The sequence below is a fragment of the Onychomys torridus genome, chromosome 8 (genome assembly GCF_903995425.1).
Source record: "Onychomys torridus chromosome 8, mOncTor1.1, whole genome shotgun sequence".
In the NCBI taxonomy this organism is placed as follows: domain Eukaryota; kingdom Metazoa; phylum Chordata; class Mammalia; order Rodentia; family Cricetidae; genus Onychomys; species Onychomys torridus.
This window is the reverse complement of record NC_050450.1, coordinates 104,718,965-104,733,609: the sequence shown is the minus strand read 5'-3', so window position 1 is coordinate 104,733,609 and position 14,645 is coordinate 104,718,965. Positions and strand designations below refer to the sequence as shown.

The 14,645-nt window shown below is 52.4% G+C and overlaps 1 protein-coding gene across 2 annotated transcripts in view; it reads right to left on the bottom strand.

The window, feature by feature from the left end:
• Positions 1-14,645, bottom strand: part of Mgat5b (alpha-1,6-mannosylglycoprotein 6-beta-N-acetylglucosaminyltransferase B) — a 68,623-nt gene that overhangs the window by 50,453 nt on the left and 3,525 nt on the right. For both annotated transcript variants that reach the window (XM_036195386.1, XM_036195385.1), the window contains exons 2-3: positions 13,605-13,717; positions 4,142-4,289 (exon numbers count right to left, since the gene is read on the bottom strand). In XM_036195386.1, the coding sequence (XP_036051279.1) occupies positions 4,142-4,289; positions 13,605-13,717 (261 nt within the window). The remainder of the gene's footprint in view (positions 1-4,141; positions 4,290-13,604; positions 13,718-14,645) is intronic.

Sequence of the window (14,645 nt, the reverse complement as noted above, 5' to 3'; positions counted from 1 at the left end):
AAAAAAAAAAAGTTGATTATCTTCTTCCTACACTTTACGCTGAATTCTCCACACTTATTCTCCACACGGCTCTATTTATACACCAGAACCTGCTTTCTCACTCAGATCCCAGCATTTAGGGCTGAGCATGGTGGTACAGCCCTATAACCCTTACTTAAAACTGTCCTTTCCAAGTGCCAAGCAGACAGCTCCTTCCCACAGGGTCTTCTTCTCAGGCAAGCAGCTGTCTCGGGCTCAGGTGCCCCAGCCCACAGCCCACGGGCCAGGCCAGGCCAGGCAGAGCGTGTGTGGCTGCTGAGATGGTCTGTCTGTAATTACTCCCCAGCCAGTCCCTCACTGCTTCTGGTGTCCCCCACCCAGACTCTGCAGACCCAGGGAACAGTCAGCAGACAGATGTACTTGAACGTGGCAGCCGCCAACTACAGAGCAGTCACCACTGCAAAGAAGCCTGATGGGAAATTCAAAGATCATAGCTATTTGGCTGTAGGATGCATAACACAGTGGTGTTTGCCTCAAAGCTGCTTTCCTAATTATGTTTTCCTGGGCTAAAATAGCAAATTTGCTTTCCCCAAGGACACGCCAGCCACAGTGGAAAGCAAGGCAGCTCAGAAGCTTCCAGAAGGACAGGAGGAGGACAGCCCCAGATAATTCTGAAGTGGGGATCCAAGGGCAGGTGGCAAGCAGAGGTGGGAGGGCTTCGGCCAGGGTGCCCCCTGCGGCTCTGGCTGGTTAATCATGGTTAACCCCAAGGTGGGCTGGGGTGGGATGGGGCTGGTGTGTGTGAGCGCACAGACTCCCATGAGCCCTGGCACACCCCCCTCTCTCCCTGTGTCCCAAAGCCACAGTGTCCCTGCAATTTATAGCTCTGCCTGTGGAGTCTGAATGGCTCTGCTGGTCATGATGGATGGCTGCTATTTCCCCGAGATAGAGCTCGGAGGTGGTGGCGCGTGCTCCCCCACCCGCAGGGCTCCTCCTTCTCTGGGAGCAGATGAAGGGCAAGGAGTGGAGGGAGGGGCAGCCCTGGGTGAAGCCAGAGTCGGTGAACGTGCAGTCTTCCTCCAAGCTGGGTGCCTGGATGCTCACAGTTCATTGAGCAGGGGCCATGAGGGGCTCTGTCCCCTGAGAAGCACCTGTGGCCTCAGGTTGTTCTTGGGCCTGGACGGAAGATGGAGCTGAGCCACAGGCAGGGACAAGCACTAGGCCTGCAGGGACGTAAGGGTGATGGCACTTCACACAGAAAACATCTCATGTTGACCCAAGGACGCTGGACACCTTGGCCCCTCACCTTCTCTTTCCCAGCAGCCTCTCTGCTTCTGCTCTTGCCAGGGAATAATCCATTTTTTACACAGCAGTCAGAGATATATTTTTAAATAAATCCATTCAACCCTGCATGTCAGCGTACACACACACACACACACACACACACACACACACACACAGATTAAATTGAAATTTGAAAACCCAGGCTGGTGAGATGGCCCAGCAGCAAAGCCTCCTCCCCAAGTCCTGACAGGCTGAGATCCTGAGTTGGACCTGGTGGAAGGAAGGGACTAACTTCCACAAGTTGTCCTCTGACCTGAGCACGCACACCATGGCACCTGAACACACACATGCATGTGTGGCAACTACCTGTAATCCCAGTACAGGGGAGGCAGAAAGGGGCCCTGAGGCAAGCTGGCTAGGTAAACTAGAGGAATTGGTAAACAAAGCAGATCAAGTGGAGGCACACTCAGGCCTCCATGTGCATTCACACACTCATGCACCTGCACACACACATGTGCACCCATACATGTGCAAACACACACGTGCATGCACATCTCACACACACAAACAAAATCCATAAAGAAGTAAACAAACTGAACTGCTACTCATACCTCTTAGAACCGTGTCCTATGGCTGGCACAGCCCCACGTGACCTGCCCCTTTAGGCCTCCCGCTCACTCACAAGTCTCTGCCATATCAGCCTCCGTATCCCCTCCTTCAACACACCAGCCCCAGGGCCTTTGCACCTCCTGCTCTCACTACCTGGCTCCACGTGGCTACCTCCCTCAGCACCTGTGTGAACAGCACCCCTCTTACCCACCCACCCGCCAAGCCTCTGGAGTCTGTGCCGGTGTCTCACGTGATCTCACGTGCTCCGTACGGGATCTGGCTGACCTCCCCACACAAGCCTTTACATAGCTCATTATTTGACTCTTGGTGGTCCTAGAACCCAGCTCTCTCCTCTGTTCTGTTCGATGCTAAATGCTAAGTGGTATCAGCTCTGAGTAGGGAACCAGTACCAAGGAGGCAGAGCTCCCTGCAGTGGGGAGAGGGAAGAGCTCCCTCTGGGATCAGCTCTGCGCAAGCATTACACAGGATGCCTGCCTGAAGCCCTGGCCCCAGCACTGTAACTTTAGTATAAACATTTTCTGAACCAGAGCATGGGGGGGGGGGGGGGAGTGGCTCAGCGGGTACTTGTGTAACACCCTGGATTCCACTCCCAGCACCAGATAAACCAGGTGTCTCTAATCCCAGCACCTAGGAGGTAGAGGCAGATGGATCGTAGAAGTTCTGGGTCATCCTTAACTACATAGTGAGTTTTAAGTTTGCCTGGGCTACATGAGACCATGTCTCAAAAAAAAAAAAAAAAAAAAGAGAGAGAGAGAGAGAGAGAGAGAGAGAGAGAGAGAGAGGAAAAAAAACTATCAAAATAAAGCACAAACTGACAAAGGGTTTTCTTTCCTGATTTGCAAATTCACAAATATGAAAAGTCCCACAAAACGGGGAAGATAGCCCAGTGGGTAAGCCACTTGCTGCCAAGCCTGATGACCCGATTTGGATCCCAAGACCCACATGGCGGGAGGAGAGAACTGACTCTCTTGTCCTCTGACCTCCACAGGTGTGCCATGACATGCATTCGTGCACACGCACACAATCAATGAGTAAAATGTTCAATCCCCAGTGCCCCCAACAAGGCAAACAGGAGCTACACATGGCTGACCGACCGCATAAGGAATGAACGGCAGAGAGGGGCACTGTGGGTTCTGAAGGTGAGCGTGGGGCAGGCCTAGTGCCTCCCAGCTGTACAACTTTGGCTGCTTCTGAACATCTGTGCCTCAGTTTCCCCCTCTTCGGAGACTAGTACACCCTGTATAGTGCTTGTTGGGTCGAAGTGTGATGGTGCTAGAGATGACTCCATGAGGACACCAGATATCAGTATTGTATAGTTAAATGTCACCTCATCGTGTGGCTGATGGTGTCCATCTGGGTGCTCAGGGCATTTGCTCAAATGGCCAGGCCACTCTGGGGGTGGCCCGTGACCAGGATTCTAGAACAGGGAAACCAAATGGCAGGGAACCCCCCACCAATCCAAAGAAGTACGCTGTCCACTAACAACTGCCCCGCCCCAGCATAGGCTGAGGAAGGAAGACTGTAGGTTCAAGGCCATCCTGGGCCAGACATCAACACACACACACACACACACACACACACACACACACACACACACACTATGCATTTGTAATGAGTATGATAAGTGTGTGTAAAAGAGAGAATGGAGAAGGCTTAGTGCTGAGTGTGAACTGCTTATCTCCAGGGAGTAGGGCTCCTCAGTTCTCACCTGCGGTATTTTATTTAATGAGGACAAAAGACATCTACAGATGCGACAAATTGTTAATGGTCATCAAGTCTGGGAGGGAAGAACCTGCATTCCGGATGTGTTATTTCATCTTCTGTGTGTGTGTGTGTGGGGGGGGGGGGGAGGGAGATGGGGGGAGGACACACATGTCAGTATGTCGTATGTACACGCAGAGCCAGAAGCCTGTGTTTTGCTCTGTCACTCTCCACCTAGTTCCCTGGAGACAGGGCCTCTCACTCAACCTGGGGCTAGGCTGGAGCCCCAGGGGTCTTCCTGACCTCCCACAGCAGCAAGGCTATACCCAGGTTTTACATGGATGCTGGGGATTTGAACTCAGGTCCTCATGCGTGAGCAGCAAGGATGTTTACACACTGAGCCATCTGTTTTTTGCAATCTTAAAGTTTTTCTAGTTTACCAGAAAGAGGACCTGGGCTGAGCTCTAAAGGTACCTTGGAGGCTATGCTGGTCCCCCAGGACCCCAGGGGCACCCCTAGCTCTGTGCCCCGCCCTACCTCTCCTCACCTGTCTGCAGCTAAGTGTGCAACGCTGGCAGTGTGGTGCAGCTCGCTGCCGTTCTCCAGCCTGGCCAGCATGTCCATGCGCTTCACCATCAGCTCCAGCAGGTCACTCATCTTGCGGAGGGCGCCACGGGAGTCAGAGCCACCTGGCACTGTGGACAGAGTGCGGGCATGGTCAGGGGTAGTCACGCTCCCGGTCCCACCTCCATCTTCCCAGACTACCCACAGGAGGGGTCAGTAGAGTGTGCTTCCTACCCACTCACCCTGCAGGGACCCCTTTACATTGTTTGTGGAAGTGATCAATCTGTTGGGCTAACCTGCCCCCTCCCTGCTGGGTAACCTGAGGGACTTCCGCTATCTCTCAGGCTTCTGGTTTGTGGACTGTATGATTAAACTCAGGGTGTAGCCTCTGGGGATCTAGGGTCTGTGAGTGCCAGGAAGGCCCCAGTAGAAGGGGAGGCCTGGAACCCTCATGCCTTGCATGAGCCCAGACTCCCCAGTCAGGTCTCTGTAAGCATGGCATTGTCCACGGATTGAAGTTCTGGGCATGAGGTTTTGGAACCTTCTCTGTGATTGCTTCCTGTGTGATGCTGCTCCTGGGTCTTCCTGTGCTCTGGGGTCCAGTGTGCTGTTCCTTGTCTCCCCCTGAAGCCTGACTCTCCCCTTCCCAGCCAACCTCCTGGAACCTCTCTAGAAAGGATGAGCCAAGTAAAAGTGAGGAACCCTAAGATCCCCACAACTCCCTAGGTTCCCCCGCGTCTCCTTTCTGATCCTTCCAATGGCATCTGTGCATGCGCCATGGGAGACTGTCCTACCCAATGATGAACCAGCCTGTCTCTACCTTAGGCTTAAAAGCCATCTTACACTACCAGGCTCGTTCCCATTGATGATTAAGTCTGTTTCTCAAAGAGCAGGCTATGCCCCACCTGTAACCTTAACAACAAAGGGGTCTGTGCTGCCTGTTCAGGAAACTGCAACCATGTCTTTGTTTTTAAAAGTATAATAACTGTCTTGTAACTCTACCTTTGTTTCAAAATTATATTTTGACCACCTATGACTACCTTGTTATGATTACCTGCTGTTATGACTACCTGCTATTATGACAACCCTGTCACGCCCACCTTGTAACCATGTCTTTGGTTCAGAAGGTTATGACATGTTCTGCCCCTGTGAACCTGCCTGTTTTGCCCACCAAATCCCCCATTTGGAAACCCCTTACCTCTGAGCTATATAAACCTTGTCTTCCTCTCAAACCCCACCATAGGGGGCGGTAGCCCGTGCACACAAATAAAAAAAAAAAAGCTTGCTTTATTTAATTGCTTGCTTTAGTTGATTTGGCCGTGATGGTTTGGGTCTATGGTCTTTCTCCTCCTATTTGTTAGCATTCAGGCATCTGGACTGGCCTGCCCTTAGGGTCCTGACAGGATATACTGCTGCTGCTGCCACTAAGAGCACCCACTGTACACATTCTCTACCTTTCCTTATAAAAAGGTGGGCCCTGCCCACCTCCAGTCTCTTTCTCTTCCTTTGCTGTCATCCCCAGAGAACCAGTCTCTGCCCCCTTCTCTCCCCTCCCCTCAATAAACCTCCCATGTGGGCCCTGTTATATGGTGTGCCTCCTTCTATTGTTTTTAAAATTCAACACCATCTTTGGAATTAACACTTGTCTTTATAATTCTGTGTCCCTGCACATTCTAGACAGCCACACAGGCCACAAGGCACTTAGCTCTGGGCTTTCAAGTGACCCATTCAACCCCCTCCAAAGTTCCAGGGTTAAGTTCTCAACAGAGCAGTAGAGCCCATTAAGACACTAACCACATGCTTCCAGGCTACTTGGCCAAAGGGTGTCAACTGTTGGGCTCTCCAAAAGCAGGCTCTAAGATGAAGGTTAGGGTAACTTATTTGAGAGGAGAAGGAGAGTCCAGTATGGAAGTGAGGAAGAGGTAGGAAGGAAAGGAACCCACTGCTACGCTGAGCAGCTCCAGCCTGGCCCTGCTGGGAAGGCAGAGCGCTGTGGAGCAGTCTCGCGTCACCCACCTTCCACAGCAGGAGCTGCGGCATTTATGCAGTCAGTTACTGGGTCGTATTCTGGCACTCTCCATCTGCACCAGGTGCTGACAGCTGCAAGTCCAGCCCGTGTGTACCGAGAATACAAAGAGCTGAGGAGCAGCTGTTTGTCAGGAAGACGGTACCAGAATACCCCAGTGGCCTCCACGGGACAAGCAGTACTGTGGAGGGGACACATGGAGTCTCTCCTGCCCCCTTTGTGTGCTGAGGGGAAGCCAACCCTCTACCTTTGGCCTCAGCATCCATAAAGTCCAGGGAAGGATGCCATGGCCTGCCTGCACTGTCAGGACCACTGAGAAGAAGGGTGGAGGAGGGAAGAGAGGCAGTTAGATGGTGATGAGCCAGCAGAGGAGGGAGCACAGTGGCTGTCACTGCTCAGGACTGTTCAGGACTCATCCCCTCTTCCTCAGACACTGACACAAGACCTTTCTGGCTGGGCTCCCCTGCCAGCAGAACCTGTGTGCAGTCAGAGGGAGGCCACAGGAGTGAGGAGGGATCTCTCGCCTGGGAACTAGCAGCCAGGCATCTGTTGCTAAAATTCCTCCCCAGAGGGAGACTAAAACAATACCTACCCTTTCTCTTAAGGTCCCAATCACAAACTGAGACACAATTGCACCGAAGTTCACCATGGGACAGGGGACAACCAATACGTTTATTGGGCTTCTTCACAGAGCACAGGTGAGGGGTTACCTACAAGGGTGTGGGTGCTCCTCCCCCATAGGCTACCCCTGGAAAGCTTTACCCAGCAGGGGTGAGGACTTGCCAGGAGCTGCATAGATGGAGCCCCCCTTTTTTCTCCTCCTACCTACTCTAGTGTCCCCCAAGGCAGAGTTACACACAACAGGTAGTAAGGAGCAGTTGGAGCTCAGGTGAGGGTCCCATGACCCTCCTCATCCCTCCATGAGGATGAAAACAGTCAACAAGCCCAGCTGGGATGATCCTTTTGCAACGGGACACAGCTGAACTCCCCAAGATGACGGATGGTTGCTTGGCTGGGAGAACAGTCATTCAGGAAGCAGCAGAGCCAGAGGACCTGTGTCCTTTGGAGATGCAGCCCTGGTTCTGAAGGGAAACCAGTGGAGAGAGAAGGAACAAGGAGAGGAAAAGGAAGGAAATGGAGATGTTCCAGGAATCACATGGGACGGTATCGATAGATGGTGTGGCAAGACAAAGAAGGCTTCCCCATTCCCAGAAGGTGAATGTTCTTTTGTTTATTTCTTATAGTGTTAAGAGACTGAGCCCAAGCCAGGTGGTGGTGGTGGTGGTGGTGGTGGTGGCCCACACCTTTAATCCCAGCACTCAGGAGACAGGGGCAGGCGGATCTCTGAGTTCAAGGCCACACTGGTCTACAGAGTGAGTTCCAGGACAGCTGAGGCTACCCAGAGAAACCCTGTCTCAGAGAGAGACAGAGAGAGAGACAGAGAGAGAGACAGAGAGAGAGACAGAGAGAGAGAGAGAGAGAGAGATTGTAACTAGAGATTCAGGCATGCTAAGCAAGTACCCTTCCACAATGAGCTACATGCCCAGTCCTCAAGTGGGTTTCTCTAAAGATAGCTCAGCCTGGGAAAATCTCACAACAGCCTTAGATAAATCAACCTTGGGTTTCCCCGTCACTGAGCCCATCCTCTGCCACTCACATACACTCTGTGAGTCAGTCAATTATTCTCTCCAACAAGACAGAAGCAGCAGCCTCCATCCCAGCCTCACAGAGACCAGGGCAGCCACCACTGTCTAACTGAGCCCATCTCCAAACCCAACACTTGGAGAACAAAAGAGAAAGAAGAGGCAGGGCCATCACTTCAACTCACAAGAGTAGGGAGAATACAAGTTTTGACCTGACCACTGCCCTGCAGAACCCCAGGGGTACCATCTTTATCGTGGACGGCTGATGGACATTGAGTTGTGCAGTGCACAGCCTATTCAGCCTTCCTGGGCAGCCCTGGTGGACCACGGTTCTTGGCTTCATCTGTGGTAGTCCCTTCCCCAAAGGAGCAGGATGAAAAAGAAGAAATCAACTACAGCTAATCACCCTAGAATTGGGGCCTGGGCCAGAGCACTCAAGCCTGAGGGACACCCAGAGCCTGATTAGCAAGTTCAGCAAGAGCAAGCCCATGCCTTGACTTTGCTGGTGGTGCTGTGCTTCCTGGAGAGACCCACCAGCCCCCTGCCCCCAGCCCAGCCTAGGCTTTCTTGCCTTCATCCACCACCACTGGCCCCATCCATACTCCAGCTCTACTATCCAGGCTGCAGAACTGCCCAGGGTTCACCGGGAAACCACAAGCCAAAGCCAACAGCTTAACAGTCTAGGAGTAACACAGGGGCCTGGGGCAGGAAGAGTCAAAGCATAGCTCCAGCCCTGCTCTGCCACTGACCTAATGGGAACAGGTCAGTTCCTTCTCTTGGCCTCAGTTTCCCCTTGCGTAAAATGTGTGTGTGATTGTGTGTGTGAGTGTGTGTGTGTGAGTGAGTGTGTGTGTGTGTGTGTGTGTGTGTGTGTGTGTGTCTAGAGTCGTCAAGTTCTGTGGATCTATCCTCTTGTCTCCTCATTAGTGCTTGATAGAAAGCAGGGTCCAGGAAAGGAAGGAGAGGGGGAGAGGAGGAAGAGGAAGGAAACAGAAAAGGAAAAGAGATGGGTCCCACAAAAGCAGAATGGGGGGACGGGTTGAGTCCCATAGAAGCTGGAGCACTTCCCTTTGTTCCTCTGGCCCCTGGGTGGGCCTGGGCACAGCAGCTACACTGAGCAGAGAGCGATAAATGAGTCTGCATATTCACACAGGAAGACAGTTCCTGTACTGCCTGGAAGACTGGAGAAGGGTAGAGACACAGAGGGCCTGAGGACACAGGGAAAACCCACTGCAGGGACACTCATGGTGTGTGTGTGGAGGGTGTGGGGGGTCTTCCTGCCACCGTTGGAGGAGTTTGAATCTGTCTACTGTGCTTGGCAGTGATCTGAAGGCCCTAGCCCATGGCACCCACCCTCTTTGTCCCCATACGATTGGCTACACACACAGGCTTTGGGACAAGGGACTTAAGAAGAATGGGGTGTCCTTCCCACCAAGTCAGGGCCAGAAAGATGGAGGAGTCAGGAGAGGAGATGAGAGCTGGTTCCTCTGTTGAAGCAAAAAATCAGAGGAGGAGATGAACAGGGAAATATAGGTCACCCCCACACAAGAATCTCAGAAGACATTTGGGGGTCAGAGTCTACTCCTCACCGCAGGAACTAATAAGGGTTTCCTGTGGAAATACTTTGTCAGCAGGAAGTGTGACCCCAAAACCAGAGGATGTAGGGACATGCAGGTGGCCGCTGCCCAGGTTTCATTATGGCTTTGACTGAGAAGACAGACCCAGTTCGAATGGCTCTTGTGGCATTTTCCTGTTCCTACACCAAGGCAGCAAGATTCCTCCCCTGTTCCTGGGGCTCAGGAGTGGCCCTCTCCTTCAAAAGCCCTGAGGTGTGGCTCCACCCTGCCTGAGAAGCTCACATTTTTCTCAGGAGCTACCTAAGGATAAAGCCAGAAATAGGTACCCAAGAGGGGAGCAGGCCAGGAGGCAGGCCCTCCCTGGTGACTCAGATGCCACCACTGGCCCCAGGACTATCAGCAAAGCAAACTGACACAGCTTCCCCTGAGTCACTTCCCATCCTTGGCATTGAATTGAAATGAACTTCCTAGGAGCCCCAGCAGTAAGTCTGGGAGCTAACACACGCTGCTCTCCTCTGATTTCCATATAAATAAGGAAGGCTGGGATATCGCAGATATGAATAGGCACCTCATTTAAAGATGGGTGCTTTTATTACCCCTTGAGGCCAGCTAGTCTGGCTCCTCCCCAGGCACCCTCTCCGTGGCTGTTTCTCCCTTCTCTTGTGTCCTCATCCCTCCCCTTTACCCTGTCAAGTCCCCGACCTGCCAGAAAATAGAGCCCTCCCTGGCACTTGCAGAGGAAGCGGGAGTGGGTGTCTGGACAGCTGGGAAGTGAGTATATTCTGGTTCCTGCTTAGGACAGCCGCTGCAGGCCCAGCTGAGGCAGTGAGGGACTCTGGGCTGCAGAGACAGGCCCCAGGAGGCCGAATGGGGCTCTTCCTCCACCTGTTACCCTCCCTCCCCAAATCCATGGTCAGTCTCCAAGAGCCATCCACAGAACCTGGAGCATCTTCCACTCACTCTCTGGCCTGGGGCCAGCATGGTTCAGCAGAGCCAGGACAAGATCCATCATCTGAGGGAGACACAGCAGCTGAGCTGGGCCCTCCAGCTGGCATGCTCCCTACATAAGCTCCTGCTCACATCTGCAAGGCAACCTGTTCAGTCTGACTCTAGGAGAAAGCAGGGACCTCCTTGGAAGAAGGGAGAAGAGGAACTTGGCTGGACCTTGCTACATGCCAGGGACCAAAGACTCTCCCCTCTCAAAACCAGAAGTCCCACCTTCTCCAAGGGATTCCCATTAGTGACTTTGTCTAAACCTCACCCTGTGTCCCCAAACTACAGCACTTTAGGTGGTGATACATTGTGTACCCTAATACACTTGTCTGAGGATCAGAGGGCAGAGCCAGCCACTAGATTAGACATAGAGGTCAGGCAGTGGTGGCACACACCCTTAATCCTATCACTCAGGAGGCAGAGATTTGTCTGGATCTCTGAGTTCAAGGCCACACTAGAAACAGAGCCAGGCAGTGGTAGCACACACCTTTAATCCCAGTACTAAACACACGCGCCTTTAATCTCAGGAAGTGATGTCTGGCAGAAAAAGGTATATAAGGCGTAAGGAAACAGGAACTCACTCTCTTCAGGCTGAGGATTTTGTAGAGGTGAGAACTAGTGGCTGGCTGCTCGGCTTCTCTGATCTTTCAGCTTTCACCACAATATCTAGCTCTGAGTTTTTTATTATTATAAGACCTTTATGGCTGGGCGGTGGTGACACACGCCTTTAATCCCAGCACTCAGGAGGCAGAAGCAGGCAGATCTCTGTGAGTTCGAGGCCAGCTTGGGCTACCAAGTGAGTTCCAGGAAAGGCACAAAGCTACACAGAGAAACTCTGTCTCGAAAAACAAAACAAAGCAAACAAAACAAAAGACCTTTTAAGATTCATGTTACAACTTTATGCTGAAGTGTGAACTGGCCCAGAGGAGGGGCCTCCCACAGCCACACTGGGGACTGTAAAGACTGGAAGGAGACAATGATGAGGGATCCAGAAGCTGAGCATATTGCTCCTGGATCCAGCTGCATGGACTGTGGACGTGCTCTGTATATGAGACTTCAGTTCAGAAATGTTAAGCACCTGCAGGTGTACACACACACACACACACACACACACACACACACACCCCTCTAGTGTAACTACATGTATAACCTGCAGGTTTATTTCCCTTCCCTGGTACAAGATCTAGGGCTTGAGCTAGACTCTTCTCAAAGCACTGCCAGGACAGAACAGGGATCATGAAGTGGGAGTGTTGTCTTGGCCCCCAGCCCTTCAGGAGGCTGGGCAAAAGAACCAGAGCCCAGGCACAATCCCCTTTCCTGAAATATCTTTATTCTCACCCAAAGACTCCTGAACTTTCTGGAGGTCCAGATTCTTGAAGCCCAGACAGGTATACCAACATCTAAGGGCATTCCCAGGAAACCAGAGCATCCTTCTTGGTGCTGAGCCCACAACCATCTATCCCCCATGTCTCCTTCCCAGGGAGCCTTCACACCGCTACCCTTCTCCAACATCACCTCTTGAGCATGTCCTGTGTAGAGGCCCACATACCTCTTTGGTCCTTCTGTTCCCATAAGCACGTCCCTAGAGCACCCCCTCGCATACACAGCATACACAGCATACACACTACTGTGCACGGAAACTTCACTCCACAGTCCCTGCAGGGGATCCCCTCCCCAAGCATCTTAACACAGGCTCATGGCCACGCTGGGGAGGCAGTGCCCTATCCTGCTTACCAGAAGGGGACCCAAGGCTCAGATAGTGAGGGGTCCCTGGAAGCCAGAGATGGGGTTGTGCTTGGCTGGAAGGGCTGTGATACGTATGAGCCAGCTTCTGAGAGCTCTTGCAAGTTTAAAGACTCATGCTAAGCCGAGGGATGAGCCGAGGGATGGCTACCAGATGGCACACTAAGCCTCACTCAGAGCCCACTGGAGCTAACAGCCTGCACCACTCAGGATGCCTGCAGTACTCATCACCGGGAACCAGGAGCTCGAGGAGGTGATTTCCAAGAGACTCTCTAGGCATGCAGAAATCTCCTCACAACACCAAACAGCTCCAGAAGCCCCACTTGCCTCAGTCTCCCCACTATGCCATGCTCCTCCTTCCCACTACTGATGCAGAGGCCCCGTGGCACACTGCACAGACAGGTGTTCATCTGCTCCCAGCAGCCTTGAGTGGTGTGAGGAGGAGGAACGGCAGGCAGCGGGTTCCTGCTCACCAGCGCAATCACTCCAGCACCTGAGAGGGTCTTTACTCCCCCAAGCAAGCCCGCCCTCCCCGTTCCTCTGTGACTTGGGAATTCAGCAACACTAGAAAACTAGTAATAGAGATGCAGATTCCAGCTGTCTAGTCCCCAAAGCTCACACTCGGCATCTCCATCCCATACCTCTATGCACCCCATACCTAGCCGGCATCATGCAGGCCCGGGACAGAGAGGGACCCGGTGAGACCAGCATCACAAGAGCTCAGACAGGAATCATGTGAGCCTTTTGCGGTTCTGTCCTCTACCACAGCTCTGCTGGGGTCACAGAACAAGTGCTGTGGGACAATCTTTTTGTACTCTGTGAATATTTGTTGTCCTCAGTGGTTTAATAAAGGGCTAACTGGCCAATAGCTAGGCAGGTAGAGGTTAGGCGGGACTGGCGGACAAAAAGAGAGGCTGGGAAGAAAGGTAAAGTCAGGGGAGTCAGACACAGGGGAAGCAGGAGATGAGCATGCTGTGCTGAAATAAGGTACCAGGGCGTGGTCTGAGCATAGATAAGAATTATGGGATAGTTTAAGTTGTAAGAGCTAGTTAGTAACAAGCCTAAGCTATCATCTGAGCATTTATAATTAATAAGAAGTTTCCATGTGGTTATTTGGGAGCGGGCTGACAGGACAGAGAACCATGCCTACAAACATGGTTCTCAAAGAGACAGGTGTTGTGTTCAAAGACACCATCCCTGACACTCCAAAAAAAGAAGCCACATAGGAGTCCCTTCTGGCACCTGGAACTCCTCCTTCTAGGCCTGAGAATCCTGGTGGTACTGACAAGCCAGAGCCCAAGCAGCATGCACGCCACAGTGCAAACTCAGTCCCCACCCCCTTCTCTTACACATTTACATATTCAGAGACCTAGGTCCCAGAAAGCCTGGTACAGAGGCTGAGCAACAGCTGCATGACTTGAGAACACTCATATTTCTTAATGGCTTTCTTTGCCCTCAAGATACCTTCTGTGCGGATGGTGAAGGGCGAGTCCCCCAGGCGACGGGCGGAGAACTGGCCTCCCAAAGATGTCATCAGGAAGCAGAGAGTGAAGAAGCCAATGCCCAGCACAAACAGCCTGCAGGGAGAGAGGAACAAGGTGGGTCAGCAGAGCACACCAGCAGTACAATGCCCCACTTCCAGCTAGGAAAGGCACAAAAATGCTCTAAGCATGAGTGAATGGTGGGTGAGGTAGTTGCAGTAGGCTCAGGAGTTCAAGGTCATCCTCAGCTACGTAGAAAGTTCCAGTCCACCTTCCACCAAATGAGCTCCCAAGCCAACAAAGAACCAGCAAGTGAGAAAAGGAAGTTTAGGGGTGCGTGGAAGAATCAGAACTGGGGACTGAGCTCCCAGACTCAGAAGGCCCCCACCTCAATGGGACCAAGAAACTGATCACATAGGGAAAAAAAAACATAAACAAGAAGAATGTGTATACAGGAAGAAATCTGAGCAAGGGCCAGCCTCAAGATAGAGACCCGTTCATCTGGAGTAGTGAGTCCCCAAAGCGCAGTACGTCGACCAGTTCCCAAGAAGCATTAGAAATGGCTGTTCTGGAGCTAGGGATGTACCTCAATAGCAGCATGCTTACCTGGCATACATTAGACCCTAGGTTCAATCCAGCACAGGGGTAAAGAGAAGGGGGAAGGTGGGAGGGAGGATATTATAGATTCCCCCTTACTAGATGGGACCCTGGGATGGGGCAGGCCATCTGTTTTACCCAGATCCCCAGTGACTCTGGTCCACACTAACATGTGAAAACTACTGGTACAGATGGAACAGTGAGACCCACCTGGTGCCCATCGATCACCTGAGCCACACTCGGCACTGTATACACAGCCTCCGCCATCTGTCATGAGCTCGCTTATCTGTGTCCTCATAGGGTGCCACATGCCCCCAGCACACTTAGGTGGTAATATCTCAAGGCAGGGCATATCCCCTCCACCCCCACTGTGCCCACTCTGCCCATATACTTCTCTATCAGTCATGCACACCCTGGCTCATCAACC